The sequence below is a fragment of the Cynocephalus volans genome, chromosome 6, assembly GCF_027409185.1.
Source record: "Cynocephalus volans isolate mCynVol1 chromosome 6, mCynVol1.pri, whole genome shotgun sequence".
Taxonomy (NCBI): Eukaryota; Metazoa; Chordata; class Mammalia; order Dermoptera; family Cynocephalidae; genus Cynocephalus; species Cynocephalus volans.
Genome location: NC_084465.1, coordinates 91,923,591 through 91,939,225, shown reverse-complemented (window position 1 = coordinate 91,939,225; position 15,635 = coordinate 91,923,591). Strand labels below are relative to the sequence as shown.

Below are 15,635 nucleotides of genomic sequence, written 5' to 3'. Positions count from 1 at the left end.
GGGACTCTGTTTTCAGTAATGATAGAAAATCTACCACCAAGACCTATCTGAGAACAATGTTTTGAAGATCCTCCCAAACACCACTTTTCTGCACATACTCCAGAATGATAGACAGAAGAATTTAATACATGTAATGCTTTTCCTTCCATTTACACTATCATAAATTACAAAGTATTGTTCACTTCACAAAATAAACCATTTCCAGATAATTTTTTGACAGTATCAAGAAGTACATAAGCTACAACAAACAAATCTGTACAGTGGGGAGGAACAACAGTAGCAGGGACCAGCTGAACCATTCTGACCCTCGTGTGCCAACGAGGTCTGCCCGCATGGCCCTTGGGCCTTCCAGGATGACACTTGCACCGTGCTCCTCCTTTCAGCTCCGCATAACACACAGTCATTCTCTTCTGGTCACTCCAAAACAAGACTAGTGAGTAATTACAGGAATCATCTCAGACAATCAGAGGAAAAGACATTGTAGTCAGATTAAAAAAAAAAATCTAGATTTACAGTTTTTGATGTTTTAAATATTTCACCTATGTTACAAAATATAGAAATCTTGGTGTGAAAGGCTCATGCTAAGATAAATATAACCAATAGGATGGAAGTATAGTAATAAAATCATATTAAATTATTATCCATACAGAGCTACTTTTATCGAGGAGGAACAAATATTTGGTAAAAACCAACGTTATTCATTCTTACTTTAAAAAATAGGTTTGTTTATTAAAACAAAAATGAAAAAAAATTTCAATAATTATTCTGCAGATTCAGTTCTCATCATTACAGAAATGGGGCAAAAATACAACTAGCCATTAACAGATAAATTCAGAGGGCTTGGCCGAAAATAAAAGAGGAAAAGTGCTAACTTTTTACACGGCCCAGATCCATCCAGTGTTCTCAAGTCATTTTATGTAAAATGACCACATTCTGCATGTTCTGGGATACATACTCATGATATGGAAAGGCTAGGAAGGACCAATTCCAAAACATACTTTGGGAATTCACAAAATTTTTATGGAAAGAAAATTTGCAGATGTTTCAGACCATCCTACAATTGCTATAAACATATACTATATGATCGCAGAATGCCAGTGCTTAAGAGCAAAAACTATCAAAAGCAGGGATACATGTGGCAGGCGAATTTCATTGAAAAGCACTGATAAGGACAGAGGTATGTCAAGATAATACTGCATTTGTGGTCAACTTTTTCCAGGGCATCACAGCAAGAACGCAGGACAAGGTACACATGGCAATAACCAATGCACTGCATTGAGTTCTATTTGCTAAAATAAAATAACATTCTTGCAGCTAAAATAAAAATACATTTTACGATATAGGTTTCATTTAACATTTAACATATAGCATTGTCTTTTTTTTTGTAAGTGGAAATGTATAACTGTATCAAGTACCTTTCTGAATTAAATTCCCTTTCCTTACTAAGACTGAAGTTTTTAGGTCTACTTGGTTTTTTAATAAGTTAAAGAAAGATTTATTAATCACTCTTCCAGCAAAACAAACATACATACGAGGCACGGCAAAAGACCCACGGCGAGGGGCTGTTCTCACCCCCTCCTGTGTGTGCTCACGTGGAGGGGGCGCGTGTCTATGAGACACAGTACCCGACTTGGCAACCCACTGCGGTCCAGGAAATTCTGTCACTTGTTTGAAAAACAAATCAAGCATAAAAATGTTTTTATTCCTTTAGCTTTATCAACTTAGATGGGCCTGGGGCCATTCAGCTCATTTTCTTGATGGATTAAAACAAAACATCTTCATTTTCTATTAAAATCTGCACAATCAGCTTTTGGTACCGCATGTCATGGAGAGTGGTGAGGGTGCTGTCCTCGGGGGGCCTCATCAGAGTGGGTCCAAACACAATCCCCAGATTTTCTGCATTCATGAAATTGTCCTTTTCATTCATAGTTACCCTGCAAAACGAACACATATACAGAGACATTACATAGACTTGCGGGCAAATTTATATACTGCTTATGTGCTTAAGCCCCAAGAACAGCTCTGGTTTGGGAAACTGCAAAATAAAGTTGAGAATCAGAATGGCAAAAAGGTATTTTTAAGAAGGTAATTTTCTGATTTGTTTTTCTTTTTAAATTGTTGACATAGCCTTCAGCCAGTAGAAGTGAATTATTTACATGAAGCAAATACAGGCAATTTTCAAAATTAGAAAATCAGTCCTCCTTACTAAATAAATGTGGAACTATCATTTAAGGAATATTGGTTTGAAGGGGCAGCAGGCTATCAGCTGGCCTATGGTGCATACATGGGCCTTACACAGAAGTCTTTTTTTCCCCTCTTGTTGCTTCCCACAGGTCTTTATGCTGGAGAGTAGGAAGCTGAGGGCAGGTTCCTTGTCTGCTGGCAGAGGAAAGAAGTTACTTATAGAATGGGCTGCCATGAGCTTAGGAAGCGTCCGGCCATTATCATTATCCTGGACGGGGGGAATGGCTGGAATGTGGCCAGACAGGAAAGCAGTTGGACATTATTTCTAGTTCCCACAGGATGAGGTCTGGAGCAATAATTATGGTTGGAATTGAAAAACCATCATTTCAGCATCCAGATAAGAACTGCAGAGCCTTTAAGAATGAGATTCAAATTCCAAAGTTGGTGTAATACCTTCCTACTGGAATAAAGTTACAACCTGATAGATTCTTGTTTTCAGGAATTTAGGTTTTAGAATGTTCCTAATAAATTTAGCAGGCAGTAGGTTCTCCAAAGAAGAGCAAAATATAATTAAAATGTGTTTAGGTTTTGCACAGAAAGCTGTCCCTTTGTGCCTATTACCTTAGAGCTAATTAGGATTAGCTATTTAGCATTATTTTAGGAAGGTCAATTCAGTTTGCATCATTTTCATGCTGCAAAGCTAAGACGGTAAGAAAGAGGACATTCTTCACCATCAAGTGCTCCATCTCAATATTAAGTCAGGCACCACACCTGATGACTAGCTACAGCAAAAATACAAAATTATTAGCATTTAAGATTCAGCTGGGAGGTGTAAGTATTTTTGCTGATATGATACTTGCTTCCCAAACTGTAACAACTGGATATTGATCACAGTGAAAGAAATTATTTACAGCTAATTAAAAGCCAGGTGTGACACTCACTGTATTTTTTTAATCCAAAAATTACTTGTACTCTTAAGTTCAATAATTAATCAAAATGGGAATATTCTGAGCTAAACGTTAACATCTCTGATCATGCTGGATCTGAGCAACATTATTTCAACGCATTACAAGGCAGAAAAATAAAAACCTCAGTACCTAGTTTTTATACAGTATTCTCTACTTCTTCCTTCTACTTACTGAAAAAAATCTTCATTGGCCAATGTAGACAATTTTTAGTTCTTTTTATGTAAGAATGGGCTGCTTCCACATGTTTTCCAAAAACGCAGAGGGAGGCACACAGATGTGCTCTGATCCCTCCAACATTTCAAAGACCAACTCATTGACCACATTATACATGTACAGTTAAGGAAAGAGGCATCAGGTATAGGAAGCGGAGTCTGGAATCTGAGACTCTAGTGTCCTGTAAACACCCAAACATCCCCATCTCTGTCTCACTTACCCTCACATAGGTAACCCAGAATGTGGCAGCTACCCTCTGAGAAGGCCCCCAAGAACACCTGCTTCCTGGAATTCATACCCTTGTGGGGCCCCTTCCCCTAGAGTATGGACTAGACCTAGTGACTTGCTTCTAACAAATAAAATACAGCAAAAGCAATAGGATGTCACTTCCAAGATTAGGTTACATAGCAACTGTGCCTTTCATCTCGGGTGCTCTTGCTTGCTTGCTCTGAGGGAAGCCAGTCACCATGTTGTCAGACACCTATGGAGAGACCCACATGGTAAGAACTGAGTGTGGCCTCCAGTGAACAGTCAGCGAGGAGGTGAGGTCTTCAGCCTGACACCCTCTGAGGAACTGACTCCTGCCAACACCACCTGAGTGAACTTGGAAGTGGAGGCTGTTCCCAACAAGCCTCTGGATGACACTGCAGCCTGGCTGACACCCCATTACAGACCTTGAACTGGAGGCACCTAGCTGAGGCACACCCAGACTCCTGGCCCAAAGAGACTATGAGATAAATGTTCATTGTTTTAAGCCACTAAGTTTTGGGGCAATTTTTTACTGGTGTCAGAGAACTCGTACATCCAGAAAAACAGAGATCAGGTTCAGATGAGCTCTCTCAGAAGGCAGGCAGGCTCAGGAGCCGGACTGGGGTGCACCCCAGGAGGAAAAACAGAACTCATAGTACAGGGCCCCTGTTGGAGGAAGACAGATACAGAAGCCCTGTAGACCAATGGTTAAGACAGAATATGGGCTCTGGATCAGCCTGCCTGGTTTCAACCCTGGCTTCCTCTTTTTGGATCAGTTAGTTAACCTCCATAAGCCTCAGCAAGCTCACATGTAACTCAGGCCCCTAACAGCGCCCATCTCGTAGGGACCGTGCGTGGAAGAAGTTGGAGGCTCAGGAGCACAGCAAGAGCTCAGCAGCTACGCCCAGGGGCCCGGACAAGACAGCACAGTGGAGCGGGGAGGAAAGCTGCAGACCTCTCCTAACGCGCTCGCTGCCCAGGGCGGATGAGGGTTTGTGGATGAGGAGCCCCTTACTTTTTGAGGTGGATCATCAGGTAGCGCAGGGTCTCGTAGTGCGCGGGCGGCAGCAGCAGCAGCACCTCATGGACCGCTTCCAGCCTCTCGTCCGCGCTGGAGATTTCTGTGAGATGACATGCAACGGACATCAGCATAGTGTTGTGACGTTCACGTTTCCGGGGAAGTAACAAGAAGTTTGTTTTAGCCACACTAGGGGAGGGGTGTCTAATACATTTATCAATTGCACGTACCATTTCACTTAAATTAACCTGTTTGTTCTGCCTCATTCCAGAAAGACTTTGGGGCTGGGCACCACGTGCTTCCTGGCCATTGCGGTGTGGGTGGCCGGAGGCTGGACACTGTCCTTGCTCTCGGGAATCGGCAGCCCAGTAGACTGCTGACAGTCTGGTGGCGCATGTGCAAGCTGCGCTTTACCCTGCTGAATGGATTTGCTAGAAATCTCACTAGCACAAGCTTCGATTTAAACTGTACCACAGATGGCGGTGTTCCCTTAAAGTGGTCTAAGAAGTCATTCCCTGGCAGGCTTCCATAACCAAATACATTTTGCCATGCAAGGACATTGGCAGATGAGAGCCAACTCAGCCTGCATTAATGGCACTTTTCACCAAAGCGTTGGCACGGTTAACCCTGGTGTAGAGCCCAGGTTAGGAAATAGAAACAATGCCAGGAAGGGTGCAAGCTTCTGGTTTTTTGGTTTGTGACAGGTATTGGCAGCCACTCAAAGAAAGCCCTCCTGCCATTCTTCCTGGGGTGGAGGGTACCCAGATGGCACAACTTTCTCTGTCTAGGACCAGCAGGACCCAAGAAGGAATGGATGGTCTTACTAGGGAGTAGGGCCACAGCTCCTCTGGAAAGTGCAACTCACACTAATCCCAGCGTGCCCTTGTATCTCCCCATCGGACATCTCATTGCTATATTTAATAGCACATACCTAAACTTTTCAAACTTTCAATATTAAAAAAAACTCTCAAAACTTCCTCAAAGTGGGCTTGACTTCTATGTCATGCACCTCAGCATCTGAATCTCCCCTTTCTCACTCTTGCCTGTTCCTGGGCAAAGTGCAGCCCTTGTCCCTTGCCCCACCCCCTCTCACCCCAGTCCTCTCTACTGACACAGTGAGCCCAAGTGCCCAACACCGGATGAGCAGCTGTGGGCTGATGGAACACAAATGCGGATGCTCCATTCCTGACCTGTGAGCTCAGTTCTCCAAGCCTAGCTTTTCTCCTCTGTAAAATGAGATTATATTTGCCTAATGGGGTAGATGAGAAGATTAGATGAGAAGAAACTGGTGAGAGTTCCTAGTATAGTACCTGACACAGTATATTTTTGGCCTTCTATTAATTTTGAATAGCATCGACAGGCAAAACTTGGGTGTGACTTTAGTCAATTAGCAATGAGAATCTGCCCAGTGGATTAAAGTAGTTAATCCACACAGTCCTTATAGAAGAACATCTGATTTTCCTGCTGCAGAAATTTTCATGCTTTTAACACATAACAAAATAGGGCCGACTGTCTGGTTCCCAGCATACAAGGAAAGATGGGGAGAGACAGAACTGCCTGGCACCCAGCTTCAGCCCAGTACAGTTGGCTTAGTACTCAGTACTTAGCTGCTGAACTCTGCCTTGTTTTCTGTTAGGCGTACTGTTATGCCCTCACTTGGCAAAACACTTGCTCATGCAATAATTTATTTATGTAGTTCTGAGTTTTAATTTTCTTGAAGTCAAAAGCATTGTACTTAAAAATTTGGTACAAATAAAAAATTAGTTCCCAATACTTACTTGCTGCTTCTATAAATTTGGAATAGGTATCATATGTGATGACAGGGATGGGTAAGTCTCTGAAATACAGTTTAAGGGCTCCAGTGATGATGTTGATGTCTGGGTAGATGTTGGCAGATATATCTGCCTTTTCACCATCTGAAAAACAATCAATGGGCCAAGTCCTAATTAGGACCTTATTTCACCAAGTTAAAGCATGCACTGAGTGTTGGACTTACAGAGAGAGAGAACATAACTTGGGATACAAAGTGGAGTGTGGGGGGGAAGAGGAGGGAGGTGGGGGATAATTGGGTGGGGGACATGGGGTACCAATGCAATTTGTGGAAATGGGCATGCTGCCAGTATGAATCTGGCCTTCACATCTTGGGCATGAGGGCTGACAATCAGCTTTGTATCCCATGAATATTCATAACCAATTAAAAAAAAGCATGCACTGAAAGAAAAATAAATAAATAAATAAAAGATCCAACAGTGAATGCTCCCTGACAAGCCTCAGCGAACTCTTTCAGCTTCCAATAACACTGAGGTGTAGGAGATCACAAAAAAGGAGTTTGGTAAGAGTAAAGTAGGATCTGAGTGAAAGAGTAAGGTAGGATCTGAGTGAAAGTGTGGGCAACAGGGTAATGAAATAGACTTGAAATAGTTCTTTGGATCCCAGCCCCTAGTAACTCATTAAATAGAAATTTAAATTTACAACAGTAATTTGTATTATAGACACAAAGTTTCATCATAGAATAACAATCTAATTTGAAATAAAAAAAAGCACCAAGGATCTCTAATATATATCACCGGCATTCTCTGGACTTGGATTTGAAGGTCACATGCACAAAATAATTGTTGAATATCTTCAGTTTCTATTGTCTCTTTCAAGCTCACTGAAGTATCTTTTAACTCCCCCAGCATCTAGGACTTTAATCTGGGAAGATTTAACCTCACCTCCTGCATAGGTGATGCTATATTTCTTGCCACTATTTTTTTTTACAATAATTCTCAAGACATTTTTTGACTTTTTGTTTTATCATTAGTAAATACCAGTCCAATTTAACTATCACAGGCTATGATTTTTTTTGGATAAAAAATGTTTTAATCATATAGGAACTATTAGCATCTTTTGTATAGAAAATTAAAAGAACAAACACCAGCAAATTTGGTTCTGAAGATAAAAAAGCTGCTACTGTAAAGAAAATAGTAAAAGCATAGCAGATTTGCTATTTTGATCCCATTATTTACATATTTAGCGAACATTTATTGAGAATCTACAGTGTACCAAGCACTGTTAAGCCGTGATGAATCAAAGAAGAGATACTTTCTTCCAATAGTTCCATTTAGATGAGGAGTCAGGCAAGCAACTCAACAATTACAAGGAAATGGGAAGATTGCTTTGCTGAAGAAATGTGAAACACCTGGGGGATGGGAGAAAAGGTATGGGAGCTCTTAAGTAAGCTCAGGGCAGTCAGGGAAGCTTCATGAAAGAGGGAAGACTTGAGCAACCCCTGATCAACAGGTGTTTGCCAGGTAGAGATATGAACACATTCCAGGGGGACAGATCCGGGACGGGGGGGCAGGGATTGAGGCACTTCTTCATGACAACAGGTAAGGTGTATTTCAGGATTGTTGGATTGGAAAGTACAATGGGGGGAGGATTTAGAGTTCAGCCTGAACTGATGCGGAAGGCCATGACATCAAAGACCTTGTATGCCCTGTGGCAAGGTGGAGGCTCTGTCCAGTGGGCTAGGGGTTCCATCCCTTGACTGGCAGCACCAGAATTATTTGGATTGTTCGTTAGAAACACAGATCCTTGGGCTCATCCAGCTTTCTGAATGAGTCCTCACGGTGGGCCCTGGTGATCTGTATTTTTAACAAGTTTCTCAGGTTGGCTTATGCTATCTGACCTAACAGATAATATGCCCTTGAGGATGTATGGCACAATCATAAAGAACAAAAGGGGTTGCCTCCTAAACGTCCATTGGCTTCCCCTGCTTCAGTGTGGGGTCCCCACCCATTCCTACACTCCCTTCTTTGGAGCCCCAAGAGAAGAGTCGTCAGTGGGATCCTGAGAGGGGGATGCAGGAGGGTGATCCGGTGCCATGTGGACTGACTGCCCACTCAAGTAGGATTGAAACTCACTTCCTCAGGTGGTTACCTGTCCATGATTCCCCCAGAGAGGCAGAACTGTGAGATTTGCAAACCCTTATTCCTCAGCTTTCTGAAGAACAACTCTCAGTAGTTCTGTAACCCCATTCCCAGTAGGAGTAAAATCTGGTTCCAAGAGACTGTGCTGAGGACAAGTCAGACGGCATTCAGGAAAGCGCAAGGTTACCTCGGTCAAATGCCATTTTGACGTCTTCAATGTGTTCAGTGAATCCGGAGACTCTGTAAAGGCCCTCTGACTTTAATCCTGAGAGAGAGAGAGACTGACTTTAGCTTCCCGAAACATCTAAAAAAGACTCTAATTTCATATCTATACTATGTGCTGTCAGGAAATGAGCAAATATAGTCAGCAATCTTATATGTCACACACTGTTGCGTCAGAACTTGGATTCCATGCAAGTCTGCAAGTCTGTCTTCATTCGCTTGTTAGGCAGTGGAGATCTCAATGGAGATCTGGTCTTCTTCCTGCCTGGCTTTGCAGAGTGAACCGATATTTATGGTTCTCATCAACCAGTCGCCTGCTTCTTTTGTTTGTCAGACTGCTGGACACCCATTTCAGTGCTATGGGCAGCAACCCAGCTTTCTCCCTGGCATCATCTTAACCCATGTGCTGTATTGTATGTAGCATTGTGCAAGGCACGCACACACATACACACGTGTCTAATACATACTATCCTCATTTTATTGGAAAAATCCAAATTTTATGGCCTGTTATGTTTACTCATAAATAAAACTATACATGAAACGTTTAACTAAAAATGATTGATTTGTTATACCTTCAGATAACTGATAATACTAACAGATGCAGGAAAATAAAATTCGATTTATTGATTCTGGCAACTTGATCACTACATATTTAGAGTAGGAAAAATACTTGGTTTCTGTTCCTAGAACTTATTTAAGATACGTCCTAAAACCTAGCCACTTCTTAAAAGTAAGTATCAGAAGGGATGGAGTACCAGATTTCAGACCTTGTATGTCAAAAAACTAGCTGCTGTCAAAACTGTAGCTACTGCCAAAATAAGCAAACAAATAGCTTCTGCTGTTGCTGCAGTATACTCTGTCAAACTCTTGATAACTAACATATGTTGCTGTTTCTTCATTTGGCAAATATTTACTGAGTGTGCATTATCTGACATATATAAGGGTCTCTGTCAGGTCTGCATCAGAAACAACTAATACATAGCACGAACACGGCACCTCCTCTCTCCTGTGACCGTGACAGATGTTCTTAGTGGATCTTTGTTCTTTTTCCCTCTGAGCCCTACTCAGCCTCAACATTCGTCTCACTGCCTGTTGTCCAGGTTGCCACTACTGATCACCTGACCATGAGATGAAACTGTGAGTCATCCTGTTCTCTAAGATGGTAGCCCACATGAGCACGTCTCAGTACAGTCGGAACACGTGCTACAGTAGAGGCGAGGACACAGTGGTTTGTGGGAGCACATAGCGGTGGGCAACTAGCCTGCCTGTTGATAGTCAAGGTTCTGGCTGATTTGGTTTCTGGTGAGGCTGTCCTCTGGCTTGTACATGGTCCCCTTCTCTCTGTGTCTTTACATGCCTTTCCTGGGTGTACGTGCGTGGACAGCGAGGGAGAGAGCTTGTTGTCTGGTATCTTGTGTCATAAGGACATGGGTCATATTGGATTAGGGCTCCACCTTTATGACCTCGTTTAACCTTAATTACCTTTTCAGAGACCCCTTCTACAGATACAGCCACAATGGGGGTTAGGGCTTCAACATGCAAATTTTGGTGGGGGTGAGGGACATAAACATTCAGTCTCTAAGATTCTCTGAGTCATGTTCAAAGAAATCCAGGTTTTCAAGGAACAAAGAAAAATCAATACTTCATACTATATGCTCAGTTGTTTTTACAGTTTTGAATACAATTAAATGGGCTAATTTTCCTGACTCCAGCCCATACTTCATTCAGCAAAGCATCAACCTCTATTATACTGAGACGCTAACCTTTGAAAGAAGTTAGGAAGGATGGACTGGAGTTTGCCAGAGTAGCGAGGCTGCAGCTATTCTTCTAATATTTGTTCTCCTGTTTCTCAGTTGTAAGGAACTTTTGAGCTTTACAACAACATCCACTGCAGTGGCCATAACACTCTGGCCATTGTGAAGACAGTGCTGTGCACAGCTCCTGGCTGTGGCCTTGAAGGGAAGAACATGGCTTTTCCCCTTCCTGTGGGTCAGAATGAGATGGACAGTGGGAACCTGCAGATGATGGCAGCACTCAGGCATGCAGAGCAGCGAATCGCAGGGCCTGGGTTCTTGCCACTGGGCAGCTGCTTGGCTAGCCCTGCACTGTGCCCGGGCACCTGGACTGTCACTGGAAGGAGAACAATTTCTATCTTGTTGAAGACAAATATTATTCAGGGTCTCTGTGACACCAATGAGACGTATAGGCTAAGTAATGAAGTTAAACGAATTTGGAGGTGGAGTTAGGGTAGTTGGTCAGTGTTAGAAAAGGCAAAAAGAAATAACATGGTGGAGTCCTGTATGTCAGGCTCCATACCAGGTCATTTATATGCATCAATTTATTTTAATCCACACAAGTGTTATGAGGTATGCTTGATTCCATGCACATTATAGATAAGGAAACAGTTATTCAAATGGAGTAAGCAACTTGCCCAAGATCATGCTATTGCCAGTAAGAGACAGGGCTGGAAATCTAATTAAAGTCCATGATCTTTTTATTCTATACCACATCATGCAGAGACAAATGGGCATAAAAGCATTTGGAAGGCAATAAGGAATTTGCTATGGATGGAAGACAGGGTAAGATGTTGGCAGTGGTGGCTGTGCAGCTGGGAACATAAGTGGCATGTGAATTTCTTCCAGCCCATTGTCATGCTCAGACCCCTAATACCTAAATGTCAGGCATGGTGGTAACTTTGCACTATCAGTCGTGTCTCATGAAGAGTGCTATGGGAGTATCCTAGCTTCCAAGAGAAGCACGGCTCCTGTCTTTGGCTCTGATTGCAGGCTCTGGAGAGGTTGATGATCTGATCCCAAATTGCACAGCCCTCTAAAGAGCACGACCCAGGGCCACTTGTCCCAGCCACTCATTCCAAGTCAGGGCACCGCTCCTCTCCTCTTGTAAAGCTCAGCCCCTGCATCAATGCATTCATCAAATCCCAAAGCACCCATTATGCTCTGACAGCCACAGCGGTGAAAAGACAGGAGGCACTTCTTACGATCTGAGATTAAATGAGTAAATCCTCAGGGAATACAATAGCTATGGCTTTCATCCTACATGGGAACACAAATAATTTCCTATCTCTAAAAGGCTTGGGATAACAAGCTATAATGTTGTCTTTTGTTTTGTTTTGGAAAGAATGGGGCTACTTGGCCAATGAATAGATATCTGTAGGATATATTGAGCCAACTTGGACACAATAGTGGATACCAAGTGTAGCAGGATGTAATACATGGCAACAATAGTTAAAGCATTACAAAAGCTTTATACATGGCCCAATTATCCAGGTTACATCCCAAAATTGAAGTTCTCCTCAAACAGCCCCAGTTGACCATGTCACTGAACATTTTGATAGTGAATAGTGGCCAAAAAAAGCACAAATGAAGGAAAAAGGACTCAAGCATAATGTAACAAGCCTTTCAAAAAATCTTCCTTGCCTCCTTGATTTTTCATTGTTTAGATTTTTTAAATCTTTAAAAGAGAAGATTTAAAATTCTCCTCTTGGGCCGGCCCCGTGGCTCACTCGGGAGAGTGCGGTGCTGGTAGTGCCAACGCCGCGGGTTCAGATCCTATATAGGGATGGCCGGTGCGCTCACTGGCTGAGCATGGTGCAGACCACACCATGCCGAGGGTTGCGATCCCCTTACCAGTCAAATAAATAAATAAGATTCTCCTCTTTATGATAAACAGAACTGATATTAGGAGTTTTTATAGGGAGGAGATGTGTTGATCAACAATTTATTATTTAATAGAAGGACTTTTTAAGATCCAATTCAAACCTCACTTCTGCCATAACACTTTCTTAATTGTCCTCAAATGAGATTAAAACATCTTCTTTTGGGGCCGACCCTGTGGCTCACTCGGGAGAGTGTGGTGCTGGGAGCGCTCCCGCTGTGGGTTTGGATCCTATATAGGGATGGCTGGTGCGCTCACTGGCTGAGCGCAGTGTGGGTGACACCAAGCCAAGGGTTGTGAAAAAGAAAAAAAAAAAAATCTTCTTTTGTGACTGCATGGTGCTTTGAATATAGGTACCCACAACATTTATTTATTGCTTCTCTGATTCCCAACAGTATAGTATGAATTTCTGGAAGGCAAGAACGGTGACTTTTATATCCTAAATGCCTTTATTTATTTCTCAGTGCTTTTATTTATTACTCAGCACATAATAAATGCCCAGTAAACATTTGTTGAATGCATACATGCATGGCTTATATAGGAAAAGGAAATTGATATAGTTGGTTGGATTTAGTTCGTTTATGTGTGTGTACAGGTCCTAGAGGAGCGAGTCACTTTCCTTGACAACAGTAAAAATAAAATCACTATAAGACTACATAACAGGGAGTATTTTCCAAACCTCTTGCTTCAATTTCCCGAATGCATATGTCCACCACCATGGGCCTTTGAGTGTTGTGAGCCTTCACCAGTGTTGTGAGGTCACAGCAGTACACTTTCTTGATCCTCTTGAGATCAGGTTGGCAGTCATTGGGAACGTGCTTGGAACACTGCTTGTGTACGTTCAATCCACAGTCTGTAAACAAAGAAGCTACATTAGCCTTGCCCAACTCTTTTGTCAAAGCCCAACACAAATTATATAATGTCAAAAAATGAAATTAGGGCCGACCCCGTGGCGCACTTGGGAGAGTGCGGCGTTGGGAGCACAGCGACACTCCAGCCGCGGGTTCGGATCCTATATAGGAATGGCCGGTGCACTCACTGGCTGAGCGCCGGTCACGAAAAAGACAAAGAAAAAAAAAAAAAGAAATTAACAACATGCAAGCATTTGATGCATTTCTCCGGAGACTCCATCCCATTTAGAAGTGATACTCTCCGTGAGATGTGTATGAGATTCATCCTTACTCACTAAACTCTTACATGATTCTGTTTTCCTCATTACACCTTCTCTGCTGCTAGACTATAAGAGTAGAACATCTCACTGAGAAGGTTTAGGTAATTAGTCAGGTTCCTTGTGCATGTTTTGTCTTTTCAGCTGGAGCCCTTTGGGTCCACAAGTGGGCTTCTGGGTTTGATTCCCAGAGATAGTCATGACTCATACGGGCACCTAGGACATTTGCTAGGTTGTTTCCCTTAAGTCCTTTATGCTCCTTTTATGGAAGATGTAGTTACTCTCTCTCTGTAGGAATCTCTTCCCCTTTCCTGGAGAGTTGCCCCATAGTTTCCAATCCCTTCCTCCTTGTTGGGCAGACTGAGTAGGCCATTTCTCTTTCTTCTTGCCTTATTTTGACACCTGTGAGTGGAAATAATGTCTAATTGTACACCAGTGGGAATACCTGATAGTTTATAATATATAACAATGCCTTGTAATATGATGATTAGAGTAATTATTTATAAAGCTCAGATCAAGATCCAAAGCTGAAAAGGTACTTTGAAGTTCAATGAACACATTAAAAGCCTTGTTAGCAGTTGGTATCCACTGATGGAATTTCTCTGACGGTAAAAAGGCACAGTCTACAGTCTGGAAAATAAAAATTTAATGCTGAAGTTGTTTGAAGTTGACATGTTGTCTACTCAAAGTATCTTCTAGTATTGTTTTTCTAGGTATAAAGAATAAAATTTTTTATTATATACTTTGCACACACACAGTAAGGAATATTGCAGTCAACTACTTTATAAAAAAGCACTTAATCATAGCCAGGATTTGACAGGAACTAAACTTTTGTAAAATCATCAGTGGTAATTTCTAATGATTTTCATGTAATGCTTACTGGCTGAACTCTCTTTGTCTACCCTCCTTCCAAAGAAAAAACTACTTCAAATTCATCTTCGTTTTATCAACATGAGAAATTCAACAAAGCTCAAGTAAACTTCAGTAATAGCACGATAGATCTACTTATTAGTAAATGTAAATTTTGGCTAACTGAACTATGTAGAATGGACTAGTTTTCTTGTTTGGATCCTCTTTTTTTTTTTTTTTTTTGTCGTTTTTTCGTGACCGGCACTCAGCCAGTGAGTGCACTGGTCAGTCCTATATAGGATCCGAACCCGCGGCGGGAGCGTTGCCACGCTCCCAGCGCAGCACTCTACCAAGTGCGCCACGGGCTCGGCCCTGGATCCTCTTTTATAAACTAGAGATCCTAGTAGCACTTACCTCCTATGGTTATTATGAAGATCAAGTAAGTTAATAAAGTGCTCATGACAGTGTCTAAAATATACATAAGTGTTAGGTCAAATAAATAGCAAATTTGTTGACAGAAAAGATAAGGACACCTGTCCAGCTATTTTTATTTCATTAGTAATTTTTACTACATCTTACAAACTTCATTTAAATTTTTTTGTTAAACGGTAGTAAAATATACATAAAATTTACCATCTTAACAATTTTTAAGTGTACAGTTCAGGAGCATTAAGTACATTCACATTACTGTGCAACCATCACCACTATCCATCTATAGAAGTTTTTCATCTTCCAAAATAGAAACTTTGTAGTGCCCATTAACCAGTAACTCCCAATTTACCCTACCTCTGGCAACCACCATTCAACTTTCTGTCTCTATGAATTTGGCTACTCTAGGTACCTCATATAAGAGGAATCGTGTGTTTGTCTTTTTGTGACTTGCTTATTTCACTTATAATGAGCTCATCCATGTTGTAGTGTGTGGCAGGATTTCCTTTATTTTTATTTTTTAAGATACACCCTGAACTTGCTCACAGCTACTGAGAGGCAGGAGGTCCTACCTGGATTACAACAGCTGGATTCCTTGTACCTTTGCCCCCATGGTTCAGGAATACATGGATTTGCTTCCCATGAACATACCACATTTTGTTTATTCATTCATCTGTCAATGGACACCTTTTGGCTACAGTGTATAATGCTGCTGTGAAAGTGATGGGGAGATAATCTGCTCAAGATAC

General features: G+C 41.9%; 1 protein-coding gene across 7 annotated transcripts in view; it reads right to left on the bottom strand.

Moving 5' to 3' along the window:
- Nucleotides 1–1,762: 1,762 nt before the first annotated feature.
- The window catches only part of CHN2 (chimerin 2), a 291,887-nt gene continuing 278,014 nt past the window's right edge, over nucleotides 1,763–15,635 (bottom strand). For 2 of the 7 annotated variants that reach the window (XM_063099553.1, XM_063099555.1), the window contains 5 exons: nucleotides 13,120–13,293; nucleotides 8,731–8,808; nucleotides 6,411–6,548; nucleotides 4,630–4,735; nucleotides 1,763–1,934 (listed from right to left, as the gene is read on the bottom strand). In XM_063099553.1, the coding sequence (XP_062955623.1) occupies nucleotides 1,763–1,934; nucleotides 4,630–4,735; nucleotides 6,411–6,548; nucleotides 8,731–8,808; nucleotides 13,120–13,293 (668 nt within the window). The remainder of the gene's footprint in view (nucleotides 1,935–4,629; nucleotides 4,736–6,410; nucleotides 6,549–8,730; nucleotides 8,809–13,119; nucleotides 13,294–15,635) is intronic. The other 5 variants (XM_063099554.1, XM_063099559.1, XM_063099556.1 and 2 more) reach the window with 4 other exon arrangements.